Source organism: Corvus kubaryi, unplaced genomic scaffold, assembly GCF_017639235.1.
Source record: "Corvus kubaryi isolate FWS band 111438036 unplaced genomic scaffold, C.kubaryi_AGA036_p1.0 127, whole genome shotgun sequence".
In the NCBI taxonomy this organism is placed as follows: Eukaryota; Metazoa; Chordata; class Aves; order Passeriformes; family Corvidae; genus Corvus; species Corvus kubaryi.
In genome coordinates this window covers 398119-424059 of record NW_024580662.1, presented here as the reverse complement: position 1 = coordinate 424059, position 25941 = coordinate 398119, and the positions used below count along the sequence as shown (strand labels likewise).

At 50.7% G+C, this 25941-nt stretch overlaps 1 protein-coding gene across 5 annotated transcripts in view; it reads right to left on the bottom strand.

Moving 5' to 3' along the window:
• NF2 (neurofibromin 2) overlaps positions 1-25517 on the bottom strand; it is a 47105-nt gene extending 21588 nt beyond the window's left edge. For all 5 annotated transcript variants that reach the window (XM_042023279.1, XM_042023262.1, XM_042023290.1 and 2 more), the window contains exons 1-10: positions 25351-25517; positions 14070-14195; positions 12944-13066; positions 10661-10744; positions 6259-6327; positions 6031-6113; positions 5319-5394; positions 4957-5091; positions 2404-2478; positions 776-889 (exon numbers count right to left, since the gene is read on the bottom strand). In XM_042023279.1, the coding sequence (XP_041879213.1) occupies positions 776-889; positions 2404-2478; positions 4957-5091; positions 5319-5394; positions 6031-6113; positions 6259-6327; positions 10661-10744; positions 12944-13066; positions 14070-14195; positions 25351-25464 (999 nt within the window). In that variant the 5' untranslated portion in view covers positions 25465-25517. The remainder of the gene's footprint in view (positions 1-775; positions 890-2403; positions 2479-4956; positions 5092-5318; positions 5395-6030; positions 6114-6258; positions 6328-10660; positions 10745-12943; positions 13067-14069; positions 14196-25350) is intronic.
• Between the last annotated feature and the right edge of the window lie 424 nt (positions 25518-25941).

Genomic DNA, 25941 nt, shown 5'->3' with positions numbered 1-25941 from the left:
AGAGAGGTGCCTCATGGAGCAGCCATGCCCCGTTTCCAGGCCAGCTGGGCACCTCCACCCCACACAAGCACCTCTGTGGCTGCACTCAAACCCAGTAAGGCACCAGACTCGTGAGCACAAGCCCCTGCTGGGTGCAGCGACTGCTCTGGATTCTCCTGCTCCTCTCTGGTGGCTTCCCTGCCAAAGGGCCATTTATATTCCGAGCACCAGTGCTCAGATTAGCTGTGTGGGTTTCAGTGAGTAGAAAAGGTCTACGAGCAGAAAACAATGATTCATACAATTCAATTTGCTGATCTCTGCTCGTGGGCTCCACGCCGCTGCCTCTGCTGCGCCGTGCCGGCCGCCCGGGCTGACCCGTGGCATGGAGAGAGGCCAGCGTGGAATTAGCATTGCAGGCTGCACAGCCCGGAATGTCGGCGTGCATTCCATCACCCCACAATTAGAAATGAGGCGAAGAGCTACGGCACAGCACAGCTCCCCCTCGCAGCCCCTGATGTACCAACTGTCCCAACACACATCTTGTCACTTGTAGACACCCAGGGCAGCTCTTTCCTCCTGTCCTCTCAGTTTTGTTCCCAAACTGGGGGCTGGACTCAGGCTGCTATCAACCTGCAGAGCCAAGCTGAGATGACTGGAGAACCGGGAGCAGGCTACTGAAACATGTTCAGCTGGACCTTCCCACAAAGCTGCTTTGACGCCGTTCCAGAGACCTGTCCTTCCCAAGCCCATCTGCATTTCTGATTTTGGCTCACTGGTTTTGGGACATGCGGCTCACCTGCTTCCTGGCCTTCTCCTCCCTGGCCTGTGCTTTCATCTGTTGGACCTCCAACGAGTCTGCCTTCCTCCTCCTCATGAAGAGGTCGTGGTTGCCAATGCACAGCTGAAGAATCTGTTCCAGTCAGGGGTGAAGAGCGGAGAGAAACAGCTGTACACATGATGGCGATGAGGTGGTTTGTATTCTTGACACACAAAAACACTAGAATTGCTTTGATTTGGTGCTTGTTAGTGCTTCCACCCACTGAGCTCCAACCCTGCGAGCTCTCACAGCCGTACGAGGGGCAGGGAGCCAGGTCCCACACCAAACACCAGCTCCTGGGTATAGCAGCTCTTTGCAGAGACCAATTTTCTGTGCCTCCAGCACAGCCTGGGTGTTGTTTTACACCCACCCTAAAAAGGCAAGAGGCCAAATAATAAAATAAAAATTGCTACAGCTCTGCCCGGTTCCCTGGTTCTCACTGCCCCCTTTCTTTAGGCTCAAGATGAACTTGTACTTTCTCCCCAGTGTATGTCTAAGGCACTGAGATTGAAAAATAAATTAAAAGGAAAAAAAAAAAGGAAAACCACTTTCCATTTGGACAAACAGAAGGCTTATCAAAAAACTTACTTGGGCATCTCCAGATACCTTTGCTGAAGGGATTTGAGCCCCAGTGTGGGTCTCTCTCTGGTAAGGACCAGGGAGGTGGCAATGCTAGAGGAGGGTTAGCACAAGGTGGGCACACAGAGGAGTGAAAAGGTTTTTTTGGCAATAAAAGCAGGGTTCTAAATTTGGATTCTTTTCTAAAGGACTGATTTACATGCTCTTCTTCCATTTCATAAAATCATGATCAGAATCATGGAATGGTTTGGGTTGGAAGGGACCTCAAAGCTCATCCAGTGCCACCCCCTGCCATGGGCAGGGACACCTTCCACCGTCCCAGGCTGCTCCAAGCCCCGTCCAACCCGGCCTTGGACACTGCCAGGGATCCAGGGGCAGCCACAACCCAGGTAACAAATGGCATTTCCCAAGTCACAGATGACTGCTCTGGAGTCAGAGGAGCTTTCAGCACTATGAACCTGACGATGCAGGGAATGAGGAAGCCCCACTTCCTATGGCACGTGAAGCACAGCCAACAACCAGGACAGCAAAGGTCCCTGTGTGACCCAACAACGGATCCAAACCCAGAACATCAGCTAAAGCTGGTCTCCAACATGGACAGCTCAGTGCAGTCCATCCTTGTCCAAGCAGAGTGTCCTCAGAGGGGGAAAAGCCAGGACTCTGGTAAAGGTGTCCCCCAAAACAGGGAAAGCTACAACACAGGGCAGAATGGGAAAGATCCACAGGGGAAGAAAGAGGAACTGAGCAAAGCTGGGAGTTGTATTCACTAAGTGCTTCTGCTATTTAGGTCAGCTGAAAGCCAAGAGCTCCGACAGGCAGCAAAAAACAGGGAAGGGGGAGAGGTTCTGTGGAGTAGCTTGTCTTGAGCCTCCCCCTTCCCTCCTTCAGCGAGCAGTAACTGCTACACCCCACCACAGCTACACAGCAGCAGCTCCCTCTCAGAGGAAAAGCCCCAAAAGCTCGTTGTCTCACGCTCTCTGCAGAACCCACTGCTGCAGGCAGTAAAAAAAGACTGTCTGTGCACTTACCAGCTTATTCACACGCAGCTTTGATGAATTGAATTTAAAAACATCAATCTTTTTGTCCAATGGCTTAATCGTAAACTGAAAAGGAAAAAATAAAGAGGGAGAGAGTTATCAGAGAGTGGTGCATTTAATAAAAACGCAGCTATAAAATTCCTCCTGAAAGCTTTGGCTCAGAGCAGGTCAGCAGGGTCAGACACGCGGCTCAGAGCCGTCCCTGTGGCTCGGAGCCAAGCAAGAGGACTCGCATCAAAAGCAGCCAAGGAGACAACTGTTCCTCCAGTCAGGAGAACACGGGGGCCTCAGGTGCTGGCGTCCTCTGCAGAGAACCCTGCAGGGATGGGGGTTCAGCTCAGCACCTCCCCAGGCAAGGTGCTGCTCTCCTGGGAGCTGCAGGGAACACGGCAACCACAGCAGGAACTCAGGATGCTTCCAAAGGGAGGAAGAACCAGCTCAGCTGCCTGATGGAACCACAGAATCATTAAGGTTGGAAAAGCCCTCCAAGATCATCAAATTCAAGTGTCAACCCAACACCACTGTGTTCACCCTCAAACCATGTCCTCAAGTGCCACATCCACAAGTGTTTTGAACACTTTCCTTGGCAGCCTGGGCTAGGGTTTGACAGCCCCTTAACGAAGAAATTTTCCCTAATATCCAACTTAAACCTTCCCAGGCACAACCTGAGGCTGTTTCATCTCATCCTGTCACTTGTTAACTGGGAGAAGAGCCCGACTCCCATCTGGCTGCACTCTCCTGTCAGGGAGTTAAAAGGGCAGGAGAGCTGCATTAGGAACACAGCAAGGAGCTGCTGCCCTTCCAACACCTCCACTCAAAAGAGCTCCCCAGAAGAATTCTCCATGCATTTTCTTCTCCAGAACTCAGCTGTTCCCTAAGACATCCCCACAATTCAAACTATTATTCCCTGTCTCTAACTTGTATTTACACTCCATGTGTCAGCCAACCCCCTCTACCCATGGCCCGGCTTCACCCTCTCCAAAGCTCTCCCACAGTGGCTCTCTTGAGAGGAGAGTGGTGGCACAAATCCCTCAAGAGTTTTGGTAATGAAGCCCTGGGACGGCGAGAAGCCTCTGCACTATCAAAAGGGTACTTGAAGAGATGGAGTGCTCTGCAAGATGGCATTTTTTAGGAGACATGCACATATTCCATCACTCCCCCACATGCTACAGAAATAACGGGCTGAGGAGCTGGAGCAGACAGAGTGTGTCCATTAGAGTGGGAGATCTGTCAATACACGGCCCTGCCTGCAAAGGGCCCTGCCCTGGCACTGCCTCGCTCTGGCAGTTTAAGAGCCAATCTTTTAAGACTTTCACAAAAGCAGACGTGCATGAACGTCCCTGGATTCAGGCTCCAGCAGAGCCCCCAGCAGTCACTGAGAGCAGCAGCAGGAACGTGCTGGGAGAGGAGTTTCAGCTCCATGTGAACAGTCAATCTTTGTTAGGAGGGATAACCCCCAGTGTGGTGTCGGCAGAGCTGCTGTTCCCAGCTCTCGGCCCTGCTTGTATCAGGTCAGGCCTGCTCGTGGGCACCTGGTTACACAGATGACTGGCTGATGGAAAGGGTCCGTCTTTTACCCTGAGAGAGCTCTGCTACAGTCCTGTGGCAAGGCCTGCTTATGGAGGGGTCAGTCCCTGGATTCTGGGGAGCTCCCACTGCACTGTCACAGGCAGGGAAGCTTCGGAAGTCACTCAGTGCTGGGCTTTTTGCAGTCGTGAAGCTCTTTAAGGAGTAAAGCAAGTGGAGGCAATTCCAGCACGGATTTACTGCTTATAAAACTTCACAAGACATGCAATAAACGCAGCTGATGAGAAACCTTTAGCTGCTTCCCTGATCAATATCATGTTTAGATTAGAAAACCATTTTTAATTAAGAAGTTAATTCTCTTCCTTACCATGAAGGCAGCTGGTTTCTTTGAGCAGCTCTCTCAGACTTAAAAAGGAGCTGCTCAGTCCCCCCTCCACAGCCAATTGCACTTCTGTTCTCAGTTAGGTTTGGGGGCCAACAATCCCAAAGACCCATATTTAGACTGGATTTAATAAGTAACTATCCAACAGCAGGCTTAAATTGCTCAACATCCTAAAAAGATTTCAGCTGCTATGCCAAGCCCAGCAGCCTGAAACCCAAGATGATGTAATGAGATGGCAAGAGCTCTTCTCCCCAGGAATACATCTCCCTGTATTCCATAATACAGAATATATCCACAGTAATAAATACTGTAATATATTCAGTAAAGAAGAGATTTTAACTTCTGAACTCTGGTATTCGGGCTAAGCACATCAACAGCAATTTGGGGTTTTTGAAAAGATTATTACATAGAAGGTTTGAAACCAAAGAGGAGAAGCAGCTCTGCAGTGACCCCTTGCACGCCCACTCCTGCAAGGTTTCAGGAAGGCTTGGAGTAAGGTTTCAGCTGGAGGAGTTGAGCTGCCCTTAGCTAAGCTGGTGAGAGCAAGCACAGCAGACAGAGAAGCCAAGAGAAATCATTTTAAATCCCAGTTGTGTTCTTACTGCTCTCAGGGAGGAGGTGAGACACATCCATACCTCTTTATCACTGTAGGAGATATTCCGGATCTCATTCCATGGGAATGAGATTTTAGGGGTCAACCTGTTGTCCGGGTCATAAATGTGAAGACCCAAGGCATCAACTCCAAGGAGCAGCTCTGTGCCTTTTTTATTCTGCATGAGGAAAGGAAAGAGCAGGAATCACTGGGAGGGTCAGACATGAACCACTGTCCCCTCCTCAGCCAGCCCTGAGCAGTGACCCAGCACTGGGTACCAGGAGCTGCTGCCTCCCCTCAGCACAGCTGGGGCTCCCCAAAGTGCCACCTCCCAGCTCTCCTGGCTCTCCAGGAGATGGAGATGACACTGGCAGGAAAACAGGAGGCCCAACCCACCCAACTCACCCTGATGGCAAAATAGTTCACGCCATACATCTCCAGGTCCTGGGCTATCTTCAGATACTCCATTTCAGCTTCATCTCTGTAGGGCAGGAACAGCGTTTGGGAGGATCAGAGCGGGACACGGCTGCTCCTGCTGATCCTAAGCACTCACCAGGCTTTAAAGCCTGGACTGTCTCTATCACACAGGTCAATCCTGTCTTTGCTGGCAAGATCAATAAAGTCCAAGAGCAAATCCCACTCTGCAGTTGCCAGAATGTGAGTGGCTGCTGAGATGCAGCACTCCAGGCCTGGCTTTGTTCACCTCCCAATCCCTTCAGCATAAATAGGAAATCCCTGGCTGGGATGCCACTGTTTCACATCCATGGCTTTAGGTTTATCCCCCAAGAGGAGCATTTTGCCACCTGAGGCAGCCATACACAGTTTGAATCCCTACTTCTTCTCCCAGCCCCAGAAGCCCCCTGATCCCCAATGCAGGTGAGTCCTTACTTTGCATCATTCCTAAATTCTCTCAAGGGCCCTGACAGCAACCAGGGGACAGCAGGGCACATGCAGAGCCATCAGCAAAAGCTCTGAGCTCTTCCCAAGGCTGCTGCAGAGATGTGCTGGGATTAACCTGCTGGCAGAGCTCATCCAGAGCCTGCCCAAGCTCCCCAAAGGCTGGTGACTTCCCAGGGGAGGGGACTGGCCCTGCCCCAGCACAGCAGCACAGGCTCACCTCGCTCTGCCCCGGTGCTCGGCGTACCAGGCTGTTATCCTTTCCTCCCACATCTCTGGAGTCATCTGGTACAGGTTTATTACCTGGGATAGATGGGAGACACAGACCAGGTCACAGTGCTGCTCCTGGCTCAGCAAGAAAGCCAAAACCACCAAGACAGGTCCCAGCACCACATCCAGCCTCAGGACAGCTTGGACACCGACTCACCGGCTCCGCTGAGCTCCTTACCCGCTTGGGAAGCAATTCCTCCTGTGCCAGGAAGCCTCTCTTGTGGACGTTGGGATCGTAGTCACCGTACTGGGAAGAAGCACAGACACAGTGCCCACCCCACGTTAACAACAAGGGCAAGTCAAACACTTCAGCCCCTCACAGCCACCCCTGAGAGACAGCAAACACGGCCTGCTCACCCCTCCACCCCACGAGCAGAGAACCTGCTGCTCTCTAAGCTGAATAACCTGGCTTTCTTTGTCATTTCATTGCCAAGAGAAACAAAGAGCTTCCTTCTCATCATGCAGCAGAGGTGGGAGCAGAGCAAAACTTCCCACCATCACAGAATCATTAAGGTTGGAAAAGGTCTCCAAGATCAAGTCCAGCCTGTGACTGAACACCCCTAAGGTCCTCAAGAGCTCCGTTTTGGACACTTCCAGGGATGGTGACTCTACCATTTCCCACAGCTTCAGTTGATGACCATCACCAGTTGATGTCCACGCTGAACTAGATGATGGTTGTCTATTCTATTCTCATTATCATGCCCTAATTAACACTTCCCCCAAGGCAGGGCAAGATTCTACAGCTGAGAGGTCCTTGTGGTTCCACAGGTAGTGGAACAAGGAAACAAGCCATGGACAAAGACCTGTCCCCAAAAATTGATGGATAGCAGCAATCCAGGTTAGGCAGATGGCAGTTCCTCTGCCACTGCTCATCACCCTAATGAATAAATATCAAAAAAATTAGAGGAGTTTGACAGACTCCTCTCAGGCAGGTGGTGGCTCTTCTGTCAGAGGGTCTGTTGCTCAACTGGGTCATGGAATCCAATTCAGATTTGTTAAGTGCATCCACTAATTACTGGTATTTGTTTAGATTTACATCTCTTTGAGCAGCATATAAAGTGACTGAGAAAGAAAACTGCTTATTAACAGATTGAAGAGCCGCGTGTCCCTGCGGTGCATGTGAAAATGAATTTACCTCCTGCATGGCCTCAGAGGGCTGGCAAACGGCTCCTCCAACAACGCAGCAAGTTCAGGAGGAGAGGAACAAAGCATGTGAGGCAAGTACACAGAGTGCTGTGACTTCCACTCACCTGGCAACCAGGACTTCTGCAGTGACACAGGTGGCAGTCCCCGACTGCATGAGACATGGCACCCTTTGCTCAAGCCACTCATTCTGCAAGCAAGGCAGCCCTTCCCTCCCTGCTTTTCCAAGCAACCTCAGCTCAGGAAGTGCAAAATGGTGCCAATTTTTAAACCCAAGACCAAGAGGCATTTGGTGGTCATGTAACAAGTCAGGAGGCTTTTCCTCTCAGCCACCTTTTCGTGCCAGGACCATCGCATCGTGCACCGAAACCAGAGCTCAGCATCAGAAGTCTACACACATCCCACCTCTCCGCTTGGGAGACAACACGTGGGGATTAAAGACACAAATATTGATCTGGAGCCAATGCAGATGCGAAGGGAGCATGTAACAACAACCTACCCTGACTCAGACTTCAATTAATAGAACAAAACCAGCCCGGATTTCATCCAGGAGGGTGCTGAGCAGCAGTAACTCTGTCTTCCAAGGTCTTGGAGCTCCTCAGGATGCAGCACTTTGCAGCTACACGGCCCTTGAGCCCCCCCTCAAAGGAAGCAGCACTGAAAACGTGGCACTGTTGAAGGAAACAACTCCAATAACCTTGGACAGGCAGCAGGTAAATCATTTTTAGGTGATGAAAATAATAGCAAATAGGATTAACACGATTATTTTCTGTTGTGATCTTCCACGGAGATCCAAGACTAAGTATGGATTATGTGACTTTTCATGTGCTGAAAAATACTGCCATGTCCCAGAGGAATATTTGTACTGAGAGGGGAGTCTGGATGAGAACATTAATTATTCACAAGTCAAAAATCAACAAATGGCTTAAGTATTGCAGAATTTGTTGGCTCAAATGATTTTGCAAACGTACTTTCTAAAGGCCTTTTCAATTAATTCATTACTTTCAAACTGTCATGGAATTTCAGCTCCTGTTAATTGAACTGTATGATTAATATTCATGATTGGGCATGGAATTGCCTTTACCACGATCACACGCCTGGCTTAGATTGTTGGATAAACACAGGCACGCTCAGCTCCAAATTAACACCAAGTATTGCTTGTTTTGGGGAAAAACAATAATAATTAAAGAGCTGTTTGCTGTGCTACGAGATCTGAAGTGCTGAGAGAGTTGCAGCACGGCATTTAAGGGGCAAAAAATAGAAGAACCTCCTGGATGTTCCCAATTTTTTTTTTTCCTGTTGATCCCACGTCTTTCCCAGCTATTTAAAACCTGAACCACCTCCAACCTCTGAAAGCAGTGTGGGTGGTTTGAACAGGGCTGGAGGGGAAAGCACATAGTAATTCCCCAAATGAACACAACGAGAGGGAAATAAATAAGCTGTTATTTTTATGACCCCCCTGTTTCCTTTGCTGTCTCAGGTTGGTGTGGATGGACCAGCAGCACCTGGCTGTCAGTAAGTGGCTGTTGGATGCACACACACTGCTGTGTCAGGCTATTATGCCCCTAATCATGCAAATCAACACGTTATTAGTGAAATTACTGCGCTGACTGCCTGCTTTCTTGTCCAGGAAGGACATCATGATCCTATTTAACTGGAAGGAGATGACCTGCAACATCTTTCTTCCCGGTTCCCTATCAAAGATGTGCTTTCAGCTTTCGCTTTTGCCGGGAATGAAAGCGCAGGGGGAATCCCAGGCTGGAGGGGCAGCAAGGAAAGGGATGTCTGAAGAAAAGCCCATTAGTGAAGAGCAGAAAAGTCATCCCTCCTCCACCTTCTCCTGATCTCAGCACGGTCAGAACTGCTCTGACCCCATGTGACCTCCTCCCAACGCCCCAGGACGTCCAAGGTGCCAAGAGGACAAAGGGGATGGCACAACCGACCTGCACCAAGTCACAGCCTGTTCCCGAGCACGTGAGCAGGAGCTGTCCTGGCCAAGAGGTAACAGAACTCAGTATTTACCCAACGTTTATTCATCTTGGCAGCAGGAAAAGTCATTGCCTACATATCCTCAGCTCAGGTCAATGGAGAAAGCCAAGAAATGTTTACTCATGCACTCTAATAAGAGTGATGAATGTTTCACAATAACAGAAACATTTCTAAAAGCAACTTTTCTTTTCCTAGCTCATGAGTCTCTTGAACAAAACATGGTTTCATCAATACTCTGACTATGAGGAGAAAACACCAATTTCTAGTAAATCCAAACACTTACCATCAAAGAACATGGCACCCAGGGTTCTATTATGAGGAAAATTATATGGCCATAGGGAAAAAACCATTCTGGATCAGGCCCTCTCTTCAGACAACAGGGCCAAGCCCCCTCTCCTGCACTGCCAGCAAAGGTGGCCCCACAGACCTGCTCCTCCTAAACCTCTCCACAGCCGTGCTCCTCAAGGACAGCTGGAGTCACCAGACCCAGGGCATGGCCACCTGCTTGCGGTCGTGTGAGCCAAAGCCTCCCAAAATCCCATCAGAGTCAGAATCAACGTGAGCTGCAGCGATAACGTGGCTGGGCTGTGCTCAGACTGCAGTCGCTTCTCGCCCAAAGACAAGATCTTCGCACACATGAACTGGAGCTGAGCTCCTGGAGCTGTTAATGGAGCAGCAGCACATGTTGTGCATACACAGGCAGCAATTATGTCCCCCACTGCAAGAATGTGTTGGCTTTTGAACCCTGGGCTGCTCCTTCCATCCCAGGAATCTCTGCCCTGGGCAAGCTGTCCAAGGCTGCACACTCCAAAGTGGAGAACAGTGTCCTCTGGAATAAATCCTCAGCAAAACACCCACTCTGGGCCCAGAGCAGAACCCAGCAGAGCAACAAGGACAACTCAATGAACGCCGACTTTTCCCTCTGTCTGGTGAGGCCAAGCAGCCAAGGTCAAACCCAAGATAAAGGGAGAAGCCAGGAAATGCCCTTTCACAGTGCAATAAAATGGATGTGGCAAGCTCCAGCCCTGAAATAAAGTCATTCTCATGATGACAGGTACTCTGGGGGAGCAGTGGAGCTGGGGGTCCCACAGCTGGCTTGCCTCTGGCTACAGTGGCAAAAGCAGGGAGGAGATCCAAAAAACCTCAGGCTCAGGGAATTCACCTGCTCCAGCAGTAAGCCACACTCAAGCAGGTTCAGCAGCTCATGAGCTGAGCATTTGCTAAAGAGTCCTAGAAAGAGAAAGCAAAAAACCCATCCAATGTCTGGAGGTAGCCAGGAAGCAGCCATGTGGAGAAGGCAGCAGTGCTGGTGTAGCCCCCTCACTTCCCAAGCTTTCACAGCTTTCCCTGCCTTCCCTTTCCCCAGGAAGTGGCTCCACCACAAAGCACCTGGCTTCCCTGGAGCAACATCACCCCAGCAGACCCTTGGAGCATCCCTTGGTGCCTACCTTGGCTTGGACAGCATAAGAGGCCAGCAGGACAGAGGCTTCAGGAGGACAGAAGATCTTCTCATCCAAAATCTGCTTCTTCACCTGCACACAGAGCAGCAAAGGACAGATAACACACGTTTAGTGGAGCACAGCAGAGCATGACTGTCACAGCAGATGGCTGCAGTTTGTTTCAACTCGAGCTGTCAACCACACAGAGTTAACAATTTTCCTAACACTAATCACAGTCCAGGCCCAGGAAGTCTCTGGTGGCTCCGAAGGGCTCAGGCTTTCACAGACCACCTTTCTCAGACAGCTTGGTGAGAAGAGCTAAATTTACATGTGAAAAATGACAGCACCTCTATCCTGTTGCTAAATGCAAGGGGGGGGAAAAGCCTTGCATGTAAACACAGCGATAAAACCTCTTAAGGCATATGCTAGGGATTGATAGCACATCCAGCCACGCTGCTAAATAAAAGAGCAGCTTGCAGCCGAGTCTCTGAGCACTGCAAGCTTTGCTCTGGGACATTCAGGCCTCATTGTGAGTCAGTGCTCACCTGTGCTGGAGGCCAGTTCCTCGGATCCCAGCACGGAGAGCTGCGGGTCACCTCCGTGGCAGAGCTTTTAGCAGCAGGCAGAGCCCTGTGCGAGCTCCCAGGAGAGCCAACGTGCAGGTCCCCGAAGCCACACGGGGCTTTACTTCCCTGGCTTCTGTGCATTAAAAAATTAAACCTGTCATGTTCGATATTTTTTGGGTTGGCACACTTAATTTTCCTGATTAAAGATGGGGGGGGAAAAAAAACAGTAAAAAAAGCCTCCGATTTCCTGGGAGGCTTAGATGGATTGTAAGAGATGCAGGAACATCAATTTGAATTTATAACGTGCTCTGAGTCCTCAAAGTTGGGTACAACATAATCACAGCAGATATTCTGCTGCATCAAGATAAAAAACAGGAGAGTTTACAAGCTTAGCCGTGCTCCTGTTTCCCAAATGCATTCAGGAGCCCAGGCTCCTCTCAGCACAGAAATCCCAGCAGCAAAGTCATGGTCTGCATTTACAAAATGCAGCTTGAATGGCTTTTCCTCTCTGATTTTCCTTCTCAAAGATGCCAACAGCATTTCTCCTCACCGTGGATAAAGCTCCTGGCAAATGAGGCATTTAGAAATAACCCTACAGGGACACCAGTGCACGAGACAAAGCTTGGAAATTAACAGCAATACTTTGCATTTAGAACACTTTTGGCTCTGGAGAAAAAAGATGGACTTTGGAAGAGTGAGGAGCATCAAGAGGCTGGTGGGCTCACTTGGAAAGGGCAGGACACCCTCCAGGCTGCAGTGGTATTCCCAAATTCAGGTTGCCTCGACTTCAGTGTAAGGAACATAAGAATGAGTGACTTTTAAAAAATTTTTATCGTTTATCTTCAAATTAACAGCCACAGAGCAGCTGAAACATCCCAGTGAATACCCATAGGTCTGTCTAGGAGTTCTCTATTCCCTGTAACTGTGCTTGACACAACTCTTTAGAGGAAAAATGTGTCAGAAAATGGATTTTGTGGCGGAAAATTGATCATGTCTCTGAAAGAGAACTCCTGTGATAGCAGCTCCTTGTTACCAGCCATGCAGCACTGCCACATCATCAGCTGAACTGATTTCTCAGGACACAAAGTTTTGTAGAGTAATTTAAATATAAAAACCCAACCAAGACGTGTTCACCACAGTTCCCAAATGCTTAGCTGAAGGGCAGGAGTTCCTGGGGCAGGTGGGGGACCGTGAGGTTGCCCCTTCTCCTCTGTTTTTCCATCAGAGAGCTGAGCTGCTGGGATTTTCTTCTGCTCCAGTTACCTGGGGGCTGTTTCGTGAGGAGGTGAACTTTGCTGTACAGCCTGGGAACGGGCTGGCTGCACTCTGCTCTCCAGGATGAAACTCCCTACTCCACACAACGATGCCATCACGTCCAAAGGCAGCTGCCACCCCTCAGCACAGCTCATCCCATACTCTGCAGAGGGACACGAGCCCTTGGCTGACAGATTCATGTCCCAGAGCCACCACCTATGGATATTATGGATCACCTCATCAGTCCTGACTGCCAGTTCAGAGGTCTGCCAGTCTGGGCAGACTGCTTCCTCCACAAAAACCATCCTTCACCTATTTTAGGAAGTTTTTGTTGCTGAAGACACGTCCCTTTGGAGAGATGTGAACATAAGGATGTGGAGCACACTCTGCTGACCAACTCTCTGACCCTGGAACCTTCTGTTCATCCTGGCTCCCTCTCCCTCAGGTTGGATAACACCATATTGACTCCCACCTGCAGGAAGAACAAGTGCTGGGTGATTTCCTGGACCAGTTCCTCCTCTGCGTTCTCAGGATAAAATTTGGCCAGGAAGTGAAAAGTTTTGGGCTCCTCTGTGGGGACATCATGATCCAGGACCTGTGGGATACAAAAGCCATTTGGTTTCTTCAAGACAAGACCTAGCTCCCTTCTGTTCAGATCAGCACATCTTTTGTCAGACACTTTTAGACATCTAGAGCAGACCTAAATAGTTCAGACACTGTAGTTAAAAAAAGAAAACAAACATTTCTGACACTCCTAATGATGCAAGGGAACAAAAAAAGGCAGAAACAAACAGCATGAGAAATGAGACAGGGAAGGTTGATCCTGATCTGCCATGTGCTCGTTGCCTCTCCCGGTCCTTGCGGAGCGAGGCTGGATCCTGCTGCGCCACCACTCGACCTTCTCCTTGTTCCCCTGCACTGGATTTATTTTAGTGGTGTTTCTCACCACCCTTCTCTTGTACTGCCCAGTTAAATGGTGGTTTAAAACCTCAGTAGGAGAGGTGAGACTTCCCTCAGTGTCCGTGACCATCTGGTTGCAGCGTTACATCCTTTGGATGCGAACAGAGCCACGTCTGACACCTCCAAAACCCACCCCCCACATATTTGGGAGGTATTTCCTCCCTTATCCCCATCTCCTTTTTACTCTGTTTTTCCTCCTCTCAAGCTCTCTGTATTTCTCAACAACCAAACAAGAGGCAACTCCACTTTTCTGCTGATGGTTTTGTGTTCAGGGGCACAAAAAAGAGAGTTTTAGGTTTCATTTGCTTTGCAGTCACCCCCAAGCGCAGCACCCCAGCACAGCTGTCTCCCAAAATGTCTCCAGGGGATTCGGTGTGCACAGATGCTGGGATGGGGCATCTCTGCCAGCTTTTCCTGGTCTGACACCCCCAGATGCCACGGGGATGGGATTTAAGTACATCTATTCCAGTTCACTCACCACACAACCTCGGGCATTCAGAAAGGACATTCTCCTTTGTCATCCCACAAAACCTCTCAAGGGAAATATCCCTGTCCATGGCAAGGGGTTGGAACGAGACGAGCTTTAGGGTCCCGTCCAACCCAAACCATTCTGGGATTTTGTGAACTTTGGTTCCAACCTTCTTGTCCATTTTGAGCCAAGCCACCGTGTCCTTGATCGTGTACTGGAGCCCGAAGAACCAGGTCTCCCGGAGTCCCAGTGTCCTGCACACCAGATCAAACAGGTCCTTCCCTTTCCACTTCACCTGCCAGAGAGCAAACAGGAAGCAGAGTTGTAAAGATGGATTTCAGAACTTCTCTCTGTTCAACCAAAGGCACTCTTTTCACCTCACAAGGTCAGCTTTAACCCCCCTGTGCAGGCATCTGGTACAGACACAAAAACATCCTAAGGAGGCACACATTACCTCCTTCCATCTGATCTCATCTGCAGATCACCAGCTCCTCCCTCAGTAGGAAACTGAGATGTGATTTCCCCCCTTTTCCAAAAAATGACACTGCAAAGCTCCGGTTTCTTGTCCTGGGAACCTAAGGGTTCATTTAGGCTCTTGTTGAGCTCACGTTTAGGTTCCTGATGTGTTTAGGTTCCTGCCTGTTGCCAGCAGAGAATAAAATCCCTTTGAATTGCCCCTTGGTGGCTTTAACGTGTCTCCCTAAAGGCCCAGGAAGCTCTGCACAAGCACCACCATCAACACCAGGGGTTCAGAGAGAGCAGCCACAAAGTCAGCAGTGCCACAGTCCACGCACGGAGCGTGTCCATCCAGAGCCTCTGACCCTGCACGGATAGAAGGGAAAGAGAGCTCAAAAATCCCCAGCATTACCACTGAAGTCAGCGGTTCTCTGGGAGCACATTTTGATAGAGTCAAACTGCATTTTCTGCTGAAAATGTTGGTGACAAAAGCAGCTCAGGAGCAGAGAAAATTGGTCCTGCTCAAGGACCGTGTCCTTCGAGCAATCCTGCAGCTGCATCCATGATGCTCCTGAAGTTTGCTCATAAAAGCAGGAGGTGTTGGGAGGCAGAGAGGTGAAGAGGGACATAAACCACATGAATCTAATATGCCAAAGCCACTTTGGTCTTCCATCTGCAGGCTGAAAACAATTGCCGGACCGAGACATACGGCCATTACTCCAAAGCCCTTGGGCAAACAGATCTCGAGCACTCTCTTGTCACTACAACTCAATCCCGGAGCCACCTGGACACATCAATACTAATGCCGGGGCCGCTCCCGCTGTCACCCACTGCCGCCTTGTGGGCGCAGCCAGGCCCAGCTCATCGCCAAGCTCTGCCTTTCAGTAATGACTCTGTCACTGCTCTCCCCCTTCCCAGAGAGCACAGACACACACGCTGACAGTCCCGGAATAGGACAAAGCTGATGCCACCCTCCCGAAAAACACCACCTCCAGACTGCTCGCCGCGATTCGGATCGGGCGCTGTCAACACTTCGGGGTCAAAACGCCAGGAGGAGCAAGTTTGGCAGTGCTGTAATTATAACCCCCCTAATTTCACACATTTCACTACCCTCCAGCCCCCGGGATGGGCTCCAGCTCGGCACAGGATGGCTCAGACTGCAGAAGATCTTTTCCTGACTATGATTTTAAGTGGGAGGTTAATTCGAGGGCTCAGACAAAACAGAGTGAGGCCCATTAAAAGAGCTATTTGGTACCATTTTTGCAGGCACATAAAAGCAGGCTGCCAGCAAAAGGCTATTTCTTCACTAAACTGCTTTGTATAAAGCATTATGGGCTGTTTTTCCTTCTCTAAGACCGTATTTCAGTCTCAGCACAGCAGTGCCTGCACCAAACCTTCCCAGGACAGGCTCCTGCCTGCTGCTCACGCAGTGCCGCTCCTGGGACATCGCTCCACATCCCATGGGATCAGTGCGTTTAACCAGGAATTTCCACTGCCTGTGACCCCTCACCAAACCACCTCAGGTACCCAAACTATGCCCAAGAGCTGACAGGACCCAAAGGTTTCCTCTCAAAACACAAACCACCAGTTGTTTGGAAGAGCGGCAGTGAGGATCAAAGCAGGAGCTTTGTGTGTTTTTCACCCCTGCGTTTTTAACCTGGTTATGGGAATTTGGAATGGTTTGGGTGGGAAGGGACCTTAAAGATCATTCAGTTCCACCCCTGCCATTGGCAGGGACGCCTTCCACCAAGCCCCATCCAACCTGACCTTGGACACTTCCAGGGATCCAGGGGCAGCCACAGCTTCTCTGGGGATCTCATGCCAGGGTCTCACAGCTGGATTTCTTCCTTACACCTAATCTAAATCTCTCCCCTTTTAGTTTAAAACCATTCCCCCTTCTCCTATCATTATCTACCTGCACTAAAAACTCTCTCTCCTTTTTCACAAGTTCCCCTTTAAGGGGCTGTATTTTAAGTGAGGCTTCTGCTGCTGCATTTTACACCAGCGCTTTGTCACCATGCGTTTCTGTGGTGGCAGGAATAGACATTTAACATTCCTGCACAATGCTCAAGACTCCAGCCGTAACAGAGCACAGATCCTCCCCAACTGCGCTGAATTACCTTCATTAAATATATCGATGATCAGCAGCCACCTTTATTCCAACAGACATGATTTCCCTCCACACCTTGGTACTTACAATAACAATCTGCATTCAAGTGGCATCTTTTGACAGCTGAACTCCAACTGCTTTACAGAGATCCAGGACCTCAGCCCTCCTCACCCATACTTTACAGGCTTTGTATCATTAACTGCCACATTTTGTGGTTGTAAACTACTAAAAAAAAAGCCCCACAAGGGCATGAGGGAATGGAGTGAGCTGCTGTCCAGGGAGCCTGGTGGACAGCCAGGACAGGCTGGCCATTCCCATCCATCCTGTGCCTGTCATGCTATTCCCTGCATGGCACTCAAGTGACACCTGAAGCACAAAGATGATTTTACAAGCCATTCTGAGCTCCTGCAAGCAAAACTAAAAAGCTCAGAGCAGAAAAAAACCTTCTCAGCCGTATGCTGGGGTGGCTGGCACGATGCTGTAACAAAGCTCTATCTCCCAGCAAAAAGCTACATCACGATAACCTCAATGTGACCGTCAGGACAGAGCAGGATGCGTCACTCCAGCATCCTCCCCGTGCTGCAGGCATCACCTCTGACATTTGCAGCTCCTTTCCCATTAGCAGGATCACAGCACGGGTGGCTGCAGGGATTCAGGAGTCGCCAAAGGGACACGGGAATGAGGTGCTTTATGAACAGGCTGTTATTCCACCGAGCTGTTTGTGTTCTTTACTAAGCACAGAGCTGTTACAATCTATCAGCAAAGCATTTTATATTAACAGCACTAAACACTTAAAACTCTGCAGCCAATGGCTAGAACAGAGTATTTCCAGTCCAGATTATTGGCATCATCTTTTTCTCCAGCAGAGACGGCGCATTTGGCATCTATTAACAGGGTTTGCATTATTTATTAACCCGCACTGGGAGTCATTTCCAACTTGCAGCCAACTGCGCGATTTATTTCGGAGCATAACCTCTCTGTCAAGTTTCACAACTGCTCCTCAGCTCCCAAGTCGATAAAGTAGCTCCAAAAATGAGCAGAAGGGTTGTCTGGTCCCCTCATCAGGGGGTGACAAGGAGGGAGGGCAAGCTAGGGAATGGAGCTGTCAAGAGGTTTAGGTTTGAGTGCAGGGAAAGGTTCTTCCCCCAGAGGCTGCTGGGCACTGCCCAGGCTCCCCAGGGAATGGGCACGGCCCAGAGGCTGCCAGAGCTCCAGGAGCGTTTGGACAGCGCTGCCAGGGATGCCCAGGCTGGGGTTTTTAGGGTGTCTGGGTAGGGCCAGGAGTGGGACTCGATGATCCTTGCAGGTCCCTTCCAACTCAGGATATTCCATGATTCTGTAAAATGGGCAGCAAGGGACAAGGGGGTGCAACCATCCTGCATGGAGAGGGTTGAGCAAGGGGTCTACACAGAAAAGAGATTCCCAAAACATTGTCAGGCTGATGCTTTCCTTCCAACAGTGTCAAATGTGGTGAAGGGGAAGCAAGAGGGATGGGTTTAATTTCATATTTAGGTTCCTCACACAAGAGGCTCTCCCGGGACAACAGGGAGCTGCCCAAACTCCAGGGGACAGAACCTGGCTCTGCACAGGGGGAGCAGATGAAGATCTCACCTTCTCCTCATCACAAACACAAACCCCCAGAGCTTCAGCTCTTCCTGGGATCAGGCTGGGCAATAAGGGCACAAACAAGTGAGCAGAGGACACCAAAGCTTAGCTGCTTCCCAGGGAAGCCCATGGCAGCGGTCCCTGCACACCTCACCCATGGGACGAGGTTAATGCTCGACCTTGCAGAAATGACTCACATTTACAGAGGATTTCACTGCACCAATTTACCTGCAAATAACACAGAAAATGGCTTTATGCTTTGCAGATCATTTTATTAGGTGTTAGCTCTGTGCTAGGGATGAGAAGAGAGGCAAGAGCCCCTGCTGTGACACGACAGCCAAAGGATTGCTGGGAAAAGGGGACTGAGCCCCAGGAAAAAGTGCTCAGCTTCCACAGAGTGAAGTTATTCCTGTTTAGAATCAAATTTTAACAAGAGAACATGACACCTCTTCACTGAAACAGGGGTGGCGATGGCAGAAGGGAGAGAGCTGGGCCTGAGCAGAGCATCCCTCCACCAACCACCCAGGAATGAGGAAATGGATACAGGCTGCAGCTATTCCAAAACCCCGTCCCATAGGAGATGCCCACAACAGTCTACAACTGAAATGGAGATGATTTTGAGACTGCAGACCACACTTATTTCTCCTTCTGGACCTGAATGATAACCAGAGTGCCACAGACAACCATTTATTTAGATTTAAAGCCCATTTGGAGCAAACAGGGAATCAAAAATGTAACATTCGTCCATTTTTTTTAAAATAAAGTGATGTCAAATATTTTCAATTGCCACTTACTGAGTCACAAGGCAGGGCTGTAAAAGTTATTTTTATTTACTAATGCTACACGACAACTCGATAATGAGCTTTTAATTAAAACCTATTTCTGTTAACCACCGAGGAGGCCAAAAATGCGCCCAGGCGTGAGGATGCAGATGGTGCAGCCAAGCACGTTCCGTGGTGTCTGCCCGAGACAGAGACGGAGCGGGAACACGGAGAGCAGGCGGCTGTGACCAGACAGAGCCAGGGAGAGGCAGGGGACAACAACTGGTGACAACGTGCCCTCTGCCCCCCTCAGGTGAGACCCCACCTGCAGAGCTGCCTCCAGCTCCAGGGGCCCAGCACAGCAAGGACCTGGAGCTGCTGGAGCCAGTCCAGAGGAGGCCACGGAGATGCTCCAAGGGCTCCCTCTGCTCTGGAGCCAGGCTGGGAGAGCTGAGGGGGTTCACCTAGTTTATGGAGACCTCAGGTGCCTTCCAGCATCTTCCTAAGCTGGAGAGAGACGTGGGACAAGGGATGGAGGGTCAGGACAAGGGGGAATGGCTTCCCACTGCCAGAGGGCAGGGATAGATGGGATATTGGGAAGGAATTGTTCCCTGTAAGCACAGATTGAGGCTGTGGCTGCCCCTGGATCCCTGGAAGTGTCCAAGGCCAGGCTGGATGGGGCTTGCAGCAACCTGGGATAGTTGAAGGTGTCCCTGCCTATGGCAGAAGATGGAACTGGATGAGCTTTAAGGCCCCTTCCAATCCAAACCATTCCATGGTTCCATGTTCCAAAGCCTCACCTTGCCCTGTAAGTTGGGCCCACAGAGGTGAAGAGTTACGGGGTCACACAGCAGCTCGGTGCGGAGCAAGAAGCTCCAAGAGGATGAAAGGAGGATGTTGATCCTGCAGGGAGCTCTGTGAAGGATGCACAGCGCTGTAACATCAGCCAGAGCTGTCTGTGTGCTGCACTTACACACCTGCAGTCCAACACTGCTCCCTGCCCAGGGAAGCGACAGCCCCAAGCCCTTCCTCCTTGCAGGAGCTGATTGCTGATGGACACAGGGTGTTTCAGCACCAGCCTGACCTGCTCTGATGAACCCTTACCCACTGCTGAGCTCCAAACACAGACAGCTCACCCGGGCAGGAGAGGGGCAGCCAGCGGTTCACCTTGGAGTGAAGCCAGGTTAAATGCCTCTCTTCCCATTTCAAGGGCTGTGTGATTCCCTACCAGTGCTCCAAGTAAGGAGATTATTCCCAGGGCTGCTTCCCTGTTCAAGTACCTTTAATTTCAAAAACCACCTACTCGAAAGACACTGCCTGTACAAAGAAAAAAAAAAAAAAGAGGTATTAAAGAGCATCAAAAGTGGAGTCTACACACCAAAAGAGAAAGATTTACTGTCCCAAATGCCCTCCCTCCTTCCCCTCAGCATCAACACATCTCTGGATTAATTAACAGAGTCTGGGGACTGACAGCAGTTTTGAACAGTCTTTGGAGAGAAGTAACAGAAGTTTCCAACTGGCTTAGAAGAGGCTGTGAGGGGAACAGAGGATGCAGAGAATTTTTCAGGTGCAGGGTGAGGCAGCAAAGCCAAAGAGGATCCATGTCCATAAGTTACGAGCACAGATTAAGGGAATGAACTGCATCAAGCAAGGCACCTCCAAAACATTAACTCCCAAACATCACTGGTGTGAACTAGAAATTCTGAGGTTTTGGGGCATAAACCCCTCCAAGACATGAGTGAGGAAACAGCCCTTACCTGCTGTGTCTCAGATTTAAAGAGAGCAGCACGTGCTCCTGAGTGCTGGCACAGGATCAGGACACACAGGCACATGGAGGAACCAAACACTGACTTGACAGCTGGTATCCCAACAATTTATTGAGGATCATGTTGTAGCTGAGGGGGATTATTTCTCTCAGCTTTTTAAAACAGCTGCTCCTGCACACAGACTGGTCTCTTCCTGTTAAGTCTGTGCCCGCTCGCAGAAGCTTTGCAGCATCAAGAGGTCACTGCCCCTACCAGCACCACGAGCTGCTGCCTGAAACTGGGAATGTATGGATTTTTATAAACGCCCTTCCAAGTATCCTGCAATGCAGAAAGAAGCTGAGGGCACTCTGCTCCCTGATTTCCTCCTCCTGCTTTTTTATTTTGGTGCAGTGACTGGACAGAGCTCAAAACCCAGCTCGGATTTACTGCACCAGCTCTTCCTCAAAAACTCATTTCCACCCAGATTTCCACCACCAAATCCTCAGTTGTTCCTGTTCCAGAGGATGAGCTTTGCAGCTCAGCTACTCAACTCCCTGTGTCTGGTGACAAAGGGACAGCACTCGGCCACACGTGCCCGAAATCAGGACTCTTCTACTTACAAGGGCTTTACATCCAACCTCATCCAACTGGCTCTGCACCGAGTGGGGCACTGGGCTAAAATAAAGATCCCTTCCAACCAGGATTATCCTCTGGACAGAGAGGAACAGTTTAAGCACTGAAGCAATAATGGAATGCATGTTTAGACCAGCAAATACATCAGCACAAACCTGCCTCTTCTCACTGCTTGAACACTTAAGCTGTTTCTCCAGGCTGGCTGTAAAGCTTTCCCAACTCATTTTTAAGACGCCAAAGGATTAAGGTTGGGAAGCAGCTGGGCAGCGAGCTGCACCTTGATGGAGTGACCATCCCTGCAGGATTCAAGCCCAAGATCACAAACACAACAGAAAAGGATAAAGAAAAAACACACCCTTTGGAAAACAGGCCGTGGCTCTGAGGTGGAGAGACGATAATGGGACTGAGCACTGCAAGAGGAAGAAATTGGCAAAGACACCCACGAGGCCAAAGGAAAGATGGGTGGGTTCTCCCATCAGCCAGGGAACTTGGTCCTTAGAGGGGAAAAACTGCACATGGGACAGGGTGAGACCAACCTGACACCAGCTGCACCACACCTTTGCCATCCCACTCGAGGGACGGGATAAACAGTGCTTTGGATGCGGACTCAAAAATACCCTGGGGTTTTCATTATTGAATGGATCAGGGAATGGTTTGGGTGGGAAGGAACCTTAAAGTCCATCTTGTTCCACCCCTGCCATGGGCAGGGACACCTCCCACTGTCCCAGGCTGCTCCAAGCCCCAATGTCCAGCCTGGCCTTGGACACTGCCAGGGATCCAGGGGCAGCCCCAGCTGCTCTGGGCACCCTGTGCCAGGGCCTGCCCACCCTCACAGGAAAGAGGCTTCCATATGGCTGAGGTTCTCAGGAAGGTGAGGCAGCTGGGGTTGCTTTAGCACAGGGATTGAAGAGCTATGCAAATGTCTACCCTTCCTCCAGATGTTATCAATTAATTAGGTACAGCTCAAACCTCTGTGATGGAAGTAACAAAAGGAAGACACTCACTTCGTGCCTCCAAGATTTCCCCAAACAAATTTTAAGTCTTTAAAGTGAAACCCCAACCGTGATTATTAATCTCCATCACCGTGTTAGAAAGACTAAGATTTCATTTCTAGGAATTATTTTAGATTTAGGCTCAATTTAGAGCCATCAACTGCAGAATAAACAGATGCAAAGCAGGTTTAATCCCTTAAAATGCATGGCTGGGGATTTCTAGGGAGCAGACTGAAAAATTAACACTGAGAAAGAAGGCGAGTCAGCTGGGTCACAGAATCATGGAATGTCCTGAGCTGGAAGGAATCCCCAGGGATCATGGAAGATCAACTCCAGACATCCAACAGATCAGCAGCTCTCTGTCCCTGTCAGCAGCAGGTGCCACTCACAGGCCACAAAAACACATCTCAAGAGCCCCCAAACTGCAGGATTCCCACTGCACGTCCTTCCACTGATCCTCTCAAGTGTTTGTGAGGCAGATTTCCCTCTCCCAACCTCCTGCTGGGGTCAGCAGCTCTCCATCCTGCTCAAAGACACCTCAAGGCACACAGATACTTGGCTCAACAGTGCTGCTCACTCTTCTCCCGGCACAGCTTGGGATAGGGGCCTGATTCCTCCAGGGAGGAGCACAGTCTTTCCCAAAAATCAACTCTCCTACCCCACTGACTTTCAGGAGTGTGCAAACTCCACTCCACGCTCCAGGTCTCACTGTGGGTGTGGAGCAAGCCAAACCCTTCCCTGGGCCACCTTCCCAATCCCAGAGACTCGAGGTGTGTCTGATCCATCTGATCCACACAGTGGATGTTTCTGCAGAGTCCGCAAAACAAGGAGCCTCCCAAGGACAACACAAAAACAGGGACAGAGATCCAGCCAGGGAGCTGGACTGCTCAGATAGAGCCTGGATAAAACTCACACCTCAAGCTGGGCTGCCCTGGGCTTGGAGCAAGCCCAGGAGGCCACGGAGCTGCTCCAAGGGCTCCCTCTGCTCTGGAGCCAGGCTGGGAGATCAGGGGATGCTCACCTGGAGAGGAGAAGGCTCCAGGGAGAGCTCAGGGCCCCTTCCAGGGCCTAAAGGGGCTCCAGGAGAGCTGGAGAGGGACTGGGGACAAGGCATGGAGGGACAGGACACAGGGAATGGCTTCCCAGTGCCAGAGGGCAGGGCTGGATGGGATATTGGGAAGGAATTGTTCCCTGGGAGGGTGGGCAGGCCCTGGCACAGGGTGCCCAGAGCAGCTGGGGCTGCCCCTGGATCCCTGGCAGTGCCCAAGGCCAGGCTGGACATTGGGGCTTGGAGCAACCTGGGACAGTGGAAGGTGTCCCTGCCATGGCAGGGGGCAGAACAAGATGAGCTTTAAGGTCCCTTCCCACCTGACCCATTCCATGATTCTATGAAAACTCACTCCTCACCTGCAAGGTGTGAAACATCACCCACCTGCATCCGACCACTTCCCTCCCTCCTGCTCCAACACTCCATGCTGAAGGATGAGGCCTGAATTCCCTCTGCATCCCTCCAGCACCAGCCCCATCACAGCCCAGGAGCCCTCGGCAGGGCCACACTCGCAGCAGCTCCTGAGCTCCCTGCAGCTGCAGAAGTCTATCTGCAGCAACAAGTTCTTTTGGCAGGAACCTCCCCCAGAAAACTCAATTGATGATGCTCAAGTCCCACAGCCAAATCCCACGGGAGCGCTGCCTCACCACTGCACAAAGCCCCTGATCCCAAGGGGAAATGACACGCGGCCACACCACTGAAATGAGTAATTATTTACTTTCCAGCCCCAGTTATTGCTGCAGCCTCGGGAAAGCAGGAAAAACAGAGCCAGGACACTTGTGCTCTGCTGGAAGTGGGAAGCTCACATGGCTGTCTAGAGCAAATCCTGAATCCCTAGGAAAAGCAGGAAGTTCTTCAGGGCTGACAAGAGATTTCCAGAGCAAGGGAATTGGTGATGACAAACATCCCTTGGCTGATGGGTGCTGGGATTCCGTCAGGGTTTGGGTCAGGCTAATGAAATATAAACTATTAAATGAAGAGGTTGAAGTGGGGAGAGATGGTTTCAATGCCTGTGTGGCCAATCCCTCTGGATCAGCTGAAAAAGCAGGAAAAGCAGAGCAGATCCCGGGGTTTGGCAGTAACACCCTGGGAGAATGTTTTACAAGTTCCAAGGGCCCAAAAAAGGGAAATTAGCAGAGAAAAGCCAGACCCAACCCCCTGGAGCATCCCTCAGCATCATGGTGAGCTAAGAAGTTAGGAAAATGCCAAAATTCTGTCCTCGGGTGTTTGCAGAGCACTTGGGAGTTGGATTCCTGTGGATTCAAGCCTTGACACTGAGATTCCTCGAGCCCTGTGACAGCCACTGTGTAGTGGTGGCTTGGGCTGGGATGGCAGGACAGCACTGGATTAGAGCCCAAATGAAGCTGGATTGTAATGAGAATAAAGCTGAATTATAACCAGGATCAAGATGAATTATAGCCAGAGTAACTCTGGATTATAGTCAAAGTACAGGCTGAATTCTAACCAGAATAATGCCAAATTATACGCAGAATGCAGCCAAATTATAACCAGAATGAAGCCAAATAACACCTGGAGTAAAGATGAATTATTGCCAGAATAAAGCTGAATTATAACCAAAATATAAACTGAATTACAACCAGAATGCCAAATTACACCCAGGATAAAGCCAAATTAGACCCAGAAAAAAACCCAAAACTATTTATGACCAAAACAATGCTGAATTACACACATAATAAGGATGAATTATAACCAAAATAAAACCAAACTATAACCAGGATACAACTGAATTACACCCACAATAACACTGAATTACAACCACAATAAAGCCAAGTTATGACCAAAATAAAGCCGAATTATAACCAAAGAAAAGGTGAATTACAACCGAAGTAAAGACGAATTACAACCAGAATAATGTCCAATTATAACCAAAATCACGCCGGATCACATCAGGATAACGCTGACTTATAATCAAAACAAGGCTGGGCCGCTGCTGGCCCAGGGCAGGCCCCGGGAACCGGCGGAGGGTCAGGAGGGACGGGGAGGGGGGGCCCGGGCCGCCTCAGGGGGTGTGGGGGTGTTTGGGGGGGCCCGTCCCCCCTCAGCGGGACCCCCGTGCCCCGCGCCCGCGCGGGCCGTCACCTCGCAGCTGAACTCCATCTCGGCGTCCATGGTGGCGATGCGCACGGTGAAGGTCTTGGGCTGCTTGCGCTTGAGGGAGCTGAAGCTCATGCGGGACGCGATGGCCCCGGCCATGGCGGCGCGGCGCGGTCAGCGCGGCGGCGGCGCCATGGCGGCCCGGCTCCGCCCCCCCGCCACGCTATTGGCCCCGCCGCGCGGTGCGCCCGCCCCCGCCGCGCCGCGTAGCCAATAGAAAGGGCAAGACTGGAGAGGCGGGAGTAGAAGCAACTGTGATTGGGTAAAACGGACGCCGCTCAATGAAAGGGGCGGGGCGGGGCCATACGGGAGGTGTGAGGAAGCGATGGGACGTGGAGATGTCGCCCCCTGGTGGCGGGCGGAGCGCGCTGCAGGCGCGGGCGTGGGAGTGGGAGGGGACGGGCACCGGGACCCGGCGCGGGGGGACACGGGGACACCGGGACACGGGAACACGGGGACACGGGGACACGGGGACACGGGGACACGGGGACACGGGTACACGGGGACACGGGAGGGTGGCAGGGGACCCTGGCGTGTGCGGGGCCCGTGAGGTGTCAGGGGTCCGCGGAGTGCCCG